Here is a 12,964-nt window from a genome sequence, read left to right on the forward strand (position 1 = left end):
TTTCACCTTCTTTCAACACCATCTCACAACACAAACTAAGAAAGTCAGAGTGTATAAAAGAGAAAGCAAACCTGGAAGGAAGGGAGGAAGGATTCCATTCACTGACAAAAGATAGAACTAGAAGTTTTTGTTTGAAATATAAAGCTTAGATTCCCCTCTGTTAAAAGAAACCTGCACTAGAATTTACCTAAGGTGCCAAAGTACCCAGACATTATGTAACCTGCAGATAGTATTTCCATGGAGGTATCTGCAGTGCGGTAATTCTTCAAAGTCACCGTTGGAGACACAGGCTTCACAGTACAAACAACAGAAAATCAGTTCGCAGCTCAAGACACCGGCACAGTAGGTCACACGGCTGCACAGAATAACTGGGTAACTGTGAGAAGACAGGTATCTCGACCAAAGCTATGGGTTCAAGGGTCTCTTAGGCAGCGAACCACTTCTTTTTCCACAGTATTTGCTATTGTGCTGCTGCTTCTACAGAAGTTGATTAACTAAATGAGACTTGGCTGGAAGACCAAACAAGAATGTTGGAGACTATGCATTTTTTGATCTACTTACGCACTTCTATCTACTAAATGTACATGTGTAGATGGTATCTTGCTGGCAAATACTGCCCTAAGATAGCTTAGCTTCTTTAAAAGTGATCGTTTTCTAACATCAGAGTGCAGAAGTCAAGATCTGTTTTCACTTTCTGGTTGAAAGCAAGGTTTACAGGTCAAGTGCACACTATTTTCCCAGCTGCTGTATTCTTCGTGCGTAACTCACTGTGCACAACGTAATCTTCCTCCAGGACCCACGTAAAAGGCAAGGGTAACACCAATCAAACATGCGTTGGCTAGTTCTTGTCTTCCATGATTATCCACTCCAGTGGCCACTTAAAACATATCCACCTTCTTCAAAATTACATGAACAGATGTACCATAGGCTTAGGGGCAACACCTCTTGAAGCGTAAGGGATGCTTTTTGCATAAAGTAGTTGCTTAAAGAGATGATACTAGACTGGACTGCAGGCAAGGCCCACCCGAACATTTCTGTTTGTTCTTCAGCAATGTAAGCTATTCCATGAAGTTCAAACAGAATATCAATCTAACACACCCAGAAGCTGATTGCAGATAACCAAACACCAGTGCAGAATACTGCCAGTCAAAAAGGGTAAAAAAAGACATACTGCTAGAACAACGTAAGGCTGGCAGGACTCCAAGGAAACAGCCAGCCAAGCTTACAGGCTCTTCAGCAATGACCCACAGCAAGTTCTCACAGCTAGCTTATGAAAACACATGTGCATGTCACGCTTTTCCTGCTGATCAGAACTTGCATCGCATTTAATACGCACCAGCCGACCTACTCTTCAATGGGGATGGCATAACTTCATAGATTCATTTCTACTTCCAGCTTCTATCAATCTTGCAATGAGCTCTGCAACTCAAATCCTGCTCTGCTGCTCCATATGCAGTCTAAGCACAGGCAGGAACAGTCAATACACAGCCCAAAGCAGCAAACGGTACCTACACAGATAACATTATCAACTGTGGAACAGACAGTAACAAACTGTAATTTAGAAGAACTGAAAGAATGTCAGTCTCTTAGTCCACAGTGGAGCTTCCTGGGAAGCAAGACCCAGAATAAAGGGAAGTCTAAGACCTGTCACCCACACTGATTTACAAACAGAATTTACAAAGTGCACATAAAGGAATCTAGAAGTCTAGGAATAGGGGGTGGGGTTTTTGCTCATGTGAAAAATAACCAGTGGCCAAACAGTAACCACAGCTCCTGAAGAGCCGAGAGCCTTGGGGGCAATTACAGCTAGGCCTGGACTGGGGAAGGAGGACGTGTCTACATAGCTCACTGTACAGATGTGGAAACTCTTTTTATGTTCCAACACATTCATTGTTTCTGTAACTTTGTTTCACACCACTTCAGAGCACAGTAATGTAGGAGTTTCTTTAAAACTACAGAACTTTGGCACGTAGTACCTTTTCCTCCTCTATCTTTTGTTTTCTCTTTTCTTCTACTGCTGCTCTCCGTTGTTCCTCTTTCTGCTTCTGTTCCTTTAGCTTTCTCTGCCTTTCTTCTAACTGTTTTTCATACTGGAGTTTTGCTTTTCTCTCCTTTTCAAGGATTTGCGTCTCTTTGGCAGCTGTAAATTTTTAAGAAAAAATTAACATCAAACTTAACTGTTCATTGGTATTACAACACAACTGACAGGCAAGAGATGACCAAGCAAAACTGTCACCACTTAAAGCTAAAACATACAGAAAGATTGGCTTGCAGTGCTGAATGACACTGCACAGGACAACGGAGGTGTCCAATTCTGTCCCCAGGCTGGGCAGGAATTAGAACCTTTCCTGCCATTAGACTTCACTGTCTAGACAGGAATGTCAGGATATGCACATACCCTACGTTAAGCATATTACTTTTCTTGCTGTCATAATAGTAATGTCTTTGTAAGTCAGTAGCAAGTTGAGTATCAAAAAGTAGAATTCTCCGTGTTGCGATTTTCATGTTTTTAGAACAAGATATAATGAAGATTTAAAACCCTGAGTGACAAGACAGGAAAACCCCACAGTTACTGCGTCCGACTTCAAAATAGTTGTGTCACTGTTCTCCGCAGCCTCCATCTAGGGCAGCTGCACGCAATTCAACAAGAAGCTTCAAGTCCTGTGACAAAATGCTAGTGGTTGAATGCACAGTGGAAATACTTTCTGTGGCTAGACAGACAAAATGAACCAAGAGACCGGACAATTACACCAGCAATGCACAGGCAGTACCTACATAAGGCCCCAGAAATACTTCTCAATTTATATGCGCCCGTGGCCTACCCTCTCTCCATGTTCGGATAACACAGTCATTCCTGTCACTGTGTCTTTCCTTTCATGTTAAGAAACAAACCTACAGGCCAGCAAGACACCCCCCCTCACAGGCTGGGAGGCCGAGAACCAGGGCTGCAGGGCAGACTGCGACCCTTTCATCTCCTGCCACACACACATGCACTGATTCACGTCACAAACGGCATAAAGCTGGGCATGAGCTTTACGCTCTTTTCTAGGTCTCAGATTCCTTGCTAAGATAAAACATATACTGCTGCTACTTCAATCCAGGAGTCATTTCAGTGTGCTCGGACACAAGGGGAGCAGTGTTCAAGGCAATCAAGCCATTCAACTGGCTAAACCCTTTTTGGTTTTCTCAGACTCAGTGTTTCCCAAACCTCAGCCTTCAGGGTTACAGGAAGCAGTTCTAAGCTAAAAGTTATCATATCAGAAGTATTTTTTGTCAAGGCTTTCAATAAGAAATTGGCTAAGTTTGCTTGATGGTCACTAAGAAATGGAAGGTTAGAAGTGACATACAACAAGAAGGTAAAAATCTCTGGAATGGTTTCCTCTCAAATCTAACGCGCCTCCATTTGGGTTTACACATGGTCACTGAAGCAAGATCAAGAGCAGACCCTGCCTCTTGTTCCCAGCAAGCTGAAAAAAAAAAAGTGTCTGAACAAGGAGAAAGAGGGTAAGTTATTCCTTTATCATAAACATTTTAGGAAATTATATTTTAAATGAAACATGAAAATACCATGTTGCTTTTCCCGCTCTTCTCTACGCTCCCTGGCCAGTCTTTGTCTTTCTTCTGTTCTTAGAGTGGAACCATCTATCACTGTCGAAAGAAAAATTGGACACCTAATTGTCAGTTATTTTGAACACTGAAATTTAAATAAAGAAGTTTTAAGTCTTTACTATCAAAAGGATTAGGGAACTTCCTGAGACACACATACCACCAAAGCACTGCACACTCCGGATAGATATTAAAGAGATCATCTGAAAAATTCACAGGAAATTCAATACCCTCCTCTTTCCAGTTTTCACTCCCTCATAACAACCGACCCACTATTTTTAATAGGTGCAGCAGAAAGCAGTCAGAAGGTTCAAGGCCCAGTGTGCACAGTCAAAGGAAAGCCTGAGCAGAAGTCAGACATGTGAGCATATACACTTATTCCAAATTCAGCTCTGACCCTCATTCTTGTACATACTAAGTCTTACGATCAAGTATTACAGGAATCTATGAAAACTCATTCTGAGAACAGATAGTTCACCCATCGTGACAAATTCCAAGCACTGCAGGATAGCTAATGTGCAGGGCAAGCAGAACCAAGATTGCTTAAGTCTTTGCAGGTATAAAAATTGAACTTCAGTCAGAAGTGAACCAGTAGCCTGACCACAGCACACAAAACTCATTTATCTTTGCTGTTCTGCCCCACTGAAAAGATAGGCAGCTTCACCAACTGAACTCTGAGCAAGACAAGACCAAAAGGTTGTCATCAAAGCCAGACCTTCAAGGACCATCTACCAGTTGCTTTATGCTACAATGCCTCCTGAAGAAAGTGCAAAAAAGTTCTTTTTTTAAAGGGGTTTTATTCATTCCCTACTACCTCTCCCTTGTGAGCCCAGTACTTCATTAAGAACAATGACCAATAATTATACCTGGTTTAGTTGCTGTCTTTATATTTATTGAGGTCTGGACTGCAATAGGGCTAACACCACTTTGGCTTCTTCTTTCTTCTGCTATGGCTTGGGCTGCAGCAACTGTGAGAAAGAATTATTCCATATTAAGAAAAGCTCTACAACCAAAACTCATGAAATAAATACCTAAAAGAAATACATAAAATTCTATTTGAAGTTGCAGATCCTTTTATGAAATAACTAACTTGGGACTGCTCAACTTGTGAGAAGAAAAACCTTGTTGAATGAGACATCACACCTGGCACTGCTTTTCTTTATAAAAACAATAGTTACAAACCCTTGTGTTTTAAAATGTGTAGCAAAGGACTATAGTTAAAAAAATTAAACTTATTAAATAACTTCTCTAAGAAGAAAAACAGTACTTAGCAAAGTTATGAGTCTGACTTACACTAAATAAAACCTCCTTGCTACCACACGTGTATTTACAGGCTGAACACATATATGTAATAGTCCATTAGCACTGGTAGAATCATATTCCAACAAGGCCCAGGCAGGGAAAGGTTTATAAAACCTTTCATTATTTCACAATCTGAAACAAAGGGGATTAGCTGCAGAAAGTAAAACATTACAAAATGCTTACAATGTACTTCTAAAATTGGGTCTTCAAAAGTAAGTTTTAATTATAAATTAAACTCCAAAATAGTGATTTAAGCATTTGTGCAGAGACCCATTTACTTTATTCGAGTTTCACCAAGGTGAGCACAATTACTTCACATGCATTTTCTTTATTTTGGTATCAACTTCCACTTTAATTAATCCCCCTTTCGGGTGTGAAGGTTAAGCGTCAGGGCAACCCATAAGACAGCATTACCCCATTTTCCTGCCCAGCCCTGAACACTGCTGTGACACCCTGTTCTCCCCTTGGCTGACAGATACCGGGAGACCAACTTGGTTCTTACAGAAAAGCCCAAGTTTGGGGGAAGCCAGAGAGCACACCATGCTATCAACCAACCCAACATAAGAAAGCAGGAGTCGATGCCTGTTTTAAACAGAAAAGGCAATCAACAAAAATAACATATAGCATGCTGAGATTTCATCCATAACGTGAAGAGCAAATAGTAGAATTTGGTGTTACACTTAAAAAAAAAAAAAAAAAAAGACAGCTTTGCCAATGATGTCAGGCTTGCCTTTAATAGAGTAGTGCAGAATGCAAAGGAGGAAGGAAGAGTCTCCCTCTCCTCCACGAATTGCCATGACAACTAGTTGTGTCATGGTAATAACCCTCCCAAAGGCTGTGCCCAAGAACAATCACCTCAAAGTATTTAATCCCATGTGATGGCAGTGATAAATGCCGATTACAATACTTATTCAACAACTCTAAATTGTCACCCGCAGCTGTTGCCATGTCTTGAATTAATTTTTCAGTGCAGCACCGAGCAAAAGTCTTCCTCAGTCCCATCTCATACATCGCTGAGGCTCTTTTCGAACAAGCTACGCCGCGACAGGGTGAGGTTACCAACTGGCAAAGAGAATAGCAGAGGAGTCTGGCTCTAACTTCACCATGTGGACCACAAATGAGTCGAAAAGCTGATTTTGTACACTGCTGCACATCATGTGGATGCGAATCTAGCCCAAAAATTCACAAACCAGCTAACAACGAAATTATGTACTAGCAAGACAATTAGATGTGAAAACAGTGTAAGAAAAAAGGCCTATTGCAGGCTTTTCTGAGCACAAAAATATATAGCCGGGGCATTTCTAGCCAATGACACCTCTGTAGCTCACCAAGGCTGAAAGACCATAACGTTCTTCAACTACCATTTAAAGTCAAGCCTAGTACAGAAACCCAGTAGCATCTTCTCCTCAGTCCCCATCAGCCAGGGAGAAAGCCAGGAGGTGTGCAGGCAGACCCAGCCGGGGAGCCAGCCCGGCAGAATGAACTCACCCCACACCAGGCTTAGGGAAGGGCAACACTGGAATTTTGCCTCAACACTCAAAGTTGACACATCCAAATTTCTGTCACAAAGTCGCAGTAAGAAGCCAGATGCAATTTAAACAAGTGCAGTATACATTTTACCTGTGGAAGTATTTTATTATTAGAAATTTTGCCAAACAAACCAGTCATAATGGATGCACGGGATTGTGTATGTATGTATTCGTTTAAAAAATAAACACTTGAATAAGGTTCACAATTAGAAGGCACCCATTTAAAAAAAATTGTGTCATATCTGCAGAGCAATTAGTCAGCTCATCTTAATTAATTAAGGTTGCAAAAAACTACCGAGGTTCTAGAGGACAGGAAAGTGGGTTACAGGCACAGTACAGCTTGCGAAGGGCAACAGAAGCGAGGAAGGTCCAGAAATACTCAAATGAGTTTATATGTCATTTTTTTATGTCAGTTAAAATATTTATATTCAACGCCTTTCATTATTTGCATAGGAACAACGTGCTTGCAAATTGGAAAGCAGCAGATTTAGAGGCACCAGGAGTGCACCGTCATGTTGCACAGATTTCACTAACAGAAAATAAGAATTAAAAGCAAACTGGGGATTTGAACAAAAGATTATTAAAAGGGGAGCAGCCACCACATTAGTCGCATCCCCAGAGGTGTGAGCTCAACTTCACCAAGTCTCAGGTCAACAAGCAGGTTTTACAGCCCTTGTCAATTTTATGGTAAATTTATGATAAAAATCTTTAGCTTTCCAAATCAACACCCTACTACTGTAAGAGAAAACTAATTACGTACTGTTGTACTCTGCAACCTTTACAAAAATACAGATTTTCTTTTTCTTTAATGGGATTAAAACAAAAAATCTCAATTTTAAATACATTTAAATATTCTTTGACACAAGTTATTGTAAGTTGTTAGACAAGTTTTCCAAAATCAATGTAGCAGTCTGCTACGCAGCAAAGCTTCACTGAAAAGAATCTTCCACAAAATCCAAATATCTCTTCAAAATAAACCTAATACTTCTGTAATTAATGAGGATACCCCAGAATGGGAAACCAGGTAACATCCATTGCACTACAACCTGTGTCATGTGCTGTATTACAGGGGGATGCCTTCATGGGCATATTCAGCAAACTTCCTGGAGAGGAAAATTTCTCTCAGAGGCAAATGAAATCTCATTTCTATTCTGAGCTTCCCCTCCCACACCAGTCAACACAGGCGTTCACAACTATAATTTGTGATCAGCATGTGTGTGCTTATTTTACAGTAGTCTACCTTTACATACTTTAGCTAAAATTAATAAAAGTACAGGTGGACAATAATATTTTCCTTCATGCATAATAAAATAGGGTATTTGGAACACCAAACAGCCAATTTGGGAAGCAGTTTTCCTTCAGCACCCTCACGACCATCTAGCACTGCAGGTCTGGCAAAGCGTATCATGGATAAACCAAACCAACGGCAGCACCAGGAACCAGCTGCTGCAGGAGGCAGCGTGCCAGATAAAGCAGACTCTCCCAATTTCACCTGCCAACAGCGCAGGTACGGTGGTGCCTCCCTTGCACCAAGCAGGGTGGCACTTCCCGCCGCCCATCAGGTTTCCAATACGCCCTGAAGAGACCGGTGCTAAAAATAAGACTTTATTTCTATTTCCATCCTTGCCCTGAGTTAATACCCTTGGTCCTTGCCAAGGCTGTCAAAGGCCCCACACAGTTGCTGTTCTTAGTAAACCTCATTAGGGACTGAACCAGCTCTGCGCCTTGACTAGTGAGGTTTAGGGCTTCCATCCCATCGCCTCCCCCAGCATCTGTGACCCGGCCAGACGCTGCCCCACTCACTCTCCCCTTCCTGTGCCGAACCAGAAAGGAGAGCAGGACATGCCGCCTTTCACAGCAATCCTTCTGGTTCTTATGATTTAATGAATCATTATGCAAAACAAACAAAAAAATCTGAGACACAGCCTTTGAAAGGGAAGTTGGGAGGTCTCCTCAATGTCGAGCCTTGTCAGGAACCAAAGAGTGTTCAAATAAGATTAAAACAGGTAACAAGGAGCCAATAAGCAATCAATGAACCAAAGCAAATTTGAACTTCCCAGCAAATATCTCTGATTTTATAGCAAGATTGTGTCAAATCTGCAAGATGCCATTTCTGTCTTGCACCTACAGGCACCTACTGTTTGTCAACCCACCAGAAATCCTCTTCAGTACAGTGTTCAGATCCTATCCTGTAATAATTTTTGTACGGGCTCTCAGGAAAGCAGGGAGACGTCAGCGTTCATGTTGGAGATTTCTGCCTATCGTCTTTAAGCTGATTTCCACTCATTAATTAACCCAAGTTAAGACAAACGGATGCACAATCCCATAGTCAGATGGATTCAAAATCGGGTATTGTTTTCATACTATTACCCCTTGTTTAAAGGAGAAGGATGCTCCCTCACACCAACAGGTGGACAACACACAAGGATGCTCCCCCATACAAACAGGCGGACAACATGGAATGCTTCGAATGAGACTCAGAACAACCTTCTCTGTATGCATTTCCCTTCTTTCTGTCCTTCCCTGTTGCTCCTCACGTCCCATCTTTGGGCTGCAAGGATTGACAGGCTCTACAACCAAACACGAGCCTCCCAGTAGGCACCTTCTGACGGACCAGCTGGAAGGCAGATGGTTCTCCTGTTTTGTCTGGGCAGTCACCAGATGGGAAGCACGCAGATCTCCAGAAAGCAGTGCACGCTGTCTCTCAGCTTCACAGGCCAGAAGAGCTTCCTGTTGTCTTATCCTTACCCCAGACTATTTGCACACTTTCATTGTGTATTTATTCCCTGCAAGCAATTCCTATTTTATTACCTTTATGTGCTTTCTTCCCCCTAAGTCCATTTCTGCAGCTAGTGCTGCACAATAATCTGGTTTTCTTCCCTCTGTTCAAGGCAGACTAGCATGATTTCCTCAGTTCATCACAAGTATTCATCCTACCGGAAAACTCTTAACACAAGCATTCCTTTGTAGGAATTAGCAGCTCCACAAGCATTTGAGACCTTATTTGAAAGAATGTAAGTTTTTACATACCCTTAAACATCCACACTCAGATTAAGAGGTAGAAACATAAATTTAAAAAAAAAAAAAATCGCATCAGTAATGAAACACTACCTTTTTCTTACAGGGAAACCTACAAAGCAGCCTCAAAGATGTTACCGTATTCCTCCAGCCTAGGGCATGACCAGAAAGGCACCGGGAAGGTTGCTCGATAACTTGTGGGTTGATCAGTTTTCCCTAGGGGAAGCACATCACGTAAACCAAAACTGAATGTAAAACAAGCACAGACCGAGGAATCAAAATGCGTCCTTAAAAGAACTGGCAGCCATTTCCAAAAACTTTTTATAGTCAGAGATGCTCTTCCATCGTCTGACAGCCAGTCCCATCCTTCTCCAAACGCTAGTGATGCGTACGGTGAACCCATCTCCTATGGAGTCTGGCTCCTGCTGTCTCCTATTCCCTTATTTTAAACATGCTCACACTGCTCAGCCAAGGGTTATGCTTCTCTCTACTTAATGGGAAAAGCAACTGCCAGCACAATGCTGAAAGAGGACAAAGATGTCACCAACTCTTGCAGAAGCCATTGCATGGTCAGCAAGAAGCACTGTCTGTACTGTGTAGGCAGGGTAGACAAGCTAAATCCACCCCTTCCTCTGGAAAAGACACACAGCTTCTCAATCTGGGGTTCTTTATGAGTGAGGTACGCTACTGATCACCAGGGGAAAGAAATTAAACTGAACCATGGCAGATTTTCTATGCTCACTCACTGGCTTTTTACTGCCTTCACTTTCCCCTTTGCCACTCTTCCTCACAGTTCTCCGTCCCCTTCCCACAGGAAGGTGAAAAGACTCTGAATTCTGCGTGATGCACTTGTCGGGTTCCCCTCCACACCCACCCCATTTTTTTTTTTTTTCTAAGAATACAATCTTTCACCAGTCTCTTTTGAAACAATACCATGGTTTGTACAAAAAGGCCCTCCAAAGGGAACCCTTCTCCAATTCACCATTCCCAACTCTGCTAGCTTTAATGCAACTGAGATATTCCCCTGCTCCTCCTGGCATTAGTTATTAATCTGTTTACCGCATTGTGCTTACCCAGCTTATCTGCACAGTGACCTCTCTTTCCAGCTGATGCTTCCTACAGAAGGGCCAGACAAGCCTTACAGCCCCCGTTGTGTTCTTGAGCCAACGGCCGTGCACTGCTGCTGTTTCCTGGCTGTCTAGGAGCACAGTCTTACTAAGAGCCTGCCACAGGGAAGCCAGAGGTTTGGAAAGGTTGGAACGCTCGTTGTGTTTCTCAGCAAAAGAGCGATACACTAAAATATCTGTACTCCCTGTAAAATTCTCCACCAGAATACATTAGGGTTGCATTTTGCACGTAAAGAGTATTTCTGCACAAAGTTTCTGTGGGCTGGCACCTACAGACTCTTCTCGCCATCTGCAAGGAGAGAGAAATTGGTTTCATCCACCTGGAGTGGTTTCTTTTAAAGTTATATTAGACACTGACTGTAACTCTGAAGCAATAAACTATGACTAAAAGTCCCTTGTGAACCTTCCCAAGCGTAACAGAAATCACCGTTTACCTGTTTCTGTGTAGTGGAAAATCCAAAATATCCTAATACACTGGACTAAAAGCAGTTTATATAATAAATACACCCCTACATCATTTCAAATAGATTCACTGTGAAACGTTATGTGATGTAACTTCAATGCTTTTATACAGGAGCATGCAGATTAAGTGCTCCAAACCTGACTGAATTAGACACAGGTTTTACAGCTATAGAATGAAAAAGGTAAAACTGTGGCATTTTAAACCCAGGGTGGAAAATTATTAGTAGCCACTCTGCAGTACAGATAGATCACGTCTTCCCACTCCTGCATAGCCACCGAAAAAAGTAACTTAAAGACAAACTTCTGCTCTCTCCTCCCCTTTCACATCTGTTTTCCTCATTGTGACATTTCTTCCTTTCCTACTGCACTATCCCCAACACTGGAAATAGCTAACTTCTATCCGCTACTTCCCCCTTTCCTGAGCAGACCGCTTGCTGTTGCTTGCTGGAAGCATGTTCTTGTGAACGCTTCTGTCCCCTTGTTCGCAGGCTGGCTATTGTTTAATACTCCCAGCCCAAACAATGCCAGCAAAGAACACGGCCTAGCACTGCAAGTCACAACTAACTTGAGACAAACCCTGTGAAAACACCAGTCTGAGCTTTCTTTCAACGGAAGGATAATTGCTCCTTTACACGACAGCAGTGCAAACTACTGCTTCTGCCTTTTACACTTGATGAATTTCTTATGACAACTTTAGAGCTCATTCAAACACTGTCTTGGCATCAAGGGACTGTGTTGGCATTAAGAGACCAGCCTCCAGACCCAAATCCCTCGCTACATCCGTGCACCAGAACGGCTCTGTAAGACACGAACAGATCCGCCGTGTGTTTAATGCAGCAAAGCCACTGCCTGAAGCAGAACGCAGTGCTCCAAACGTAAAAGGAATTGAAGTGCAAGTTTTCTTAAAACTGTGTGCTTAGCCTAACTACTTAAAAAATGAAAGCTCTGAGGCATTCCACAAGGAATGTAAGACCCCAGCAAATAATCACGAATCAGGCCCTGCCCCAAAAAGCTTAAATGGGTATGTGGAAAATGACAAACGGGTGTAAAAAACCCAAGAGAGACAAAAGGGCAAGAGGACCAATAAAGAGGCTGTATTTCTGCTTAATTCATTAGGTAGTGGCAGAAAGTCTGTCAGAGAAATCTGCAAGTGAGTAAGCTGGCGTTCACTGATCTGGTCTGGAGACCATCGTCCGCGGTTTTGAATGCCCAGAACACAACTTGCATCTCATTGATCTACACTGTGCTGCAAAAATATTCCTTTAAGTAATTCTCTTGGCAAAACTAAGCAGAGGATAAACTTTCAAGTGAATAAATGTGTCTTATTAAATTATGTTCTTTAAGTATAAAGACCTCTACAGGATCTCTACATTCTTGTAGCCAACCCCTCTTGGATGCAGGAGAGGAATTTTAACACTTGGAAGCTTTAAAAGACTTGCCCAGCAAAGGCGATTCACAGGCTACTGCAGTATCTTTGCTCTCTCCCAAGATTCAGGTCAGTGCATTTAAGCAGCAGAGGGTGTCAGCAAATTAAGAGCCAGTTCAGTATTTCTAAACCAGCATTGCAGAAGTTCCCTATGAACTATGAAGGCAGACAACACTAAGCAAATCAAAGGTATTCTGAGCACAGCTAGCAGTAACCATTTACTTCAAAGGCAACTTCAACTGCATGATCCTTCACCTGGAAAGCTGAAGTTCAAACCTGACTGGGAAATGAAAATAATTTAGAAAACAACTGTCAAGCAACCTGGCCATCTTCCTCACAAGCAAACGCTTGTGTGCATCCATGTAACTGTGAACACTGCAGGCATACAGGGTGGATGGCTGAGGCATTCTGCAGGGCAGCTGAGGCTTCCCTTTGAATGAAAACACTTCAAGCAACACTTGATTTTCTTCCATGAATCCCACACTCCTAACAAG

The 12,964-nt window shown here is 42.2% G+C and overlaps 1 protein-coding gene across 1 annotated transcript in view; it reads right to left on the bottom strand.

The window, feature by feature from the left end:
• MAP7D3 (MAP7 domain containing 3) overlaps window positions 1–3,648 on the bottom strand; it is a gene marked incomplete at its 5' end in the record, with an annotated part of 30,290 nt that extends 26,642 nt beyond the window's left edge. The window contains 2 exons of the mRNA XM_010151104.1: window positions 1,977–2,140; window positions 3,568–3,648. Of these exons, the coding sequence (XP_010149406.1) occupies window positions 1,977–2,140; window positions 3,568–3,648 (245 nt within the window). The remainder of the gene's footprint in view (window positions 1–1,976; window positions 2,141–3,567) is intronic.
• Window positions 3,649–12,964: the final 9,316 nt, after the last annotated feature.

The sequence above is a fragment of the Eurypyga helias genome, unplaced genomic scaffold (assembly GCF_000690775.1).
Source record: "Eurypyga helias isolate BGI_N326 unplaced genomic scaffold, ASM69077v1 scaffold21734, whole genome shotgun sequence".
NCBI classification, from domain to species: domain Eukaryota; kingdom Metazoa; phylum Chordata; class Aves; order Eurypygiformes; family Eurypygidae; genus Eurypyga; species Eurypyga helias.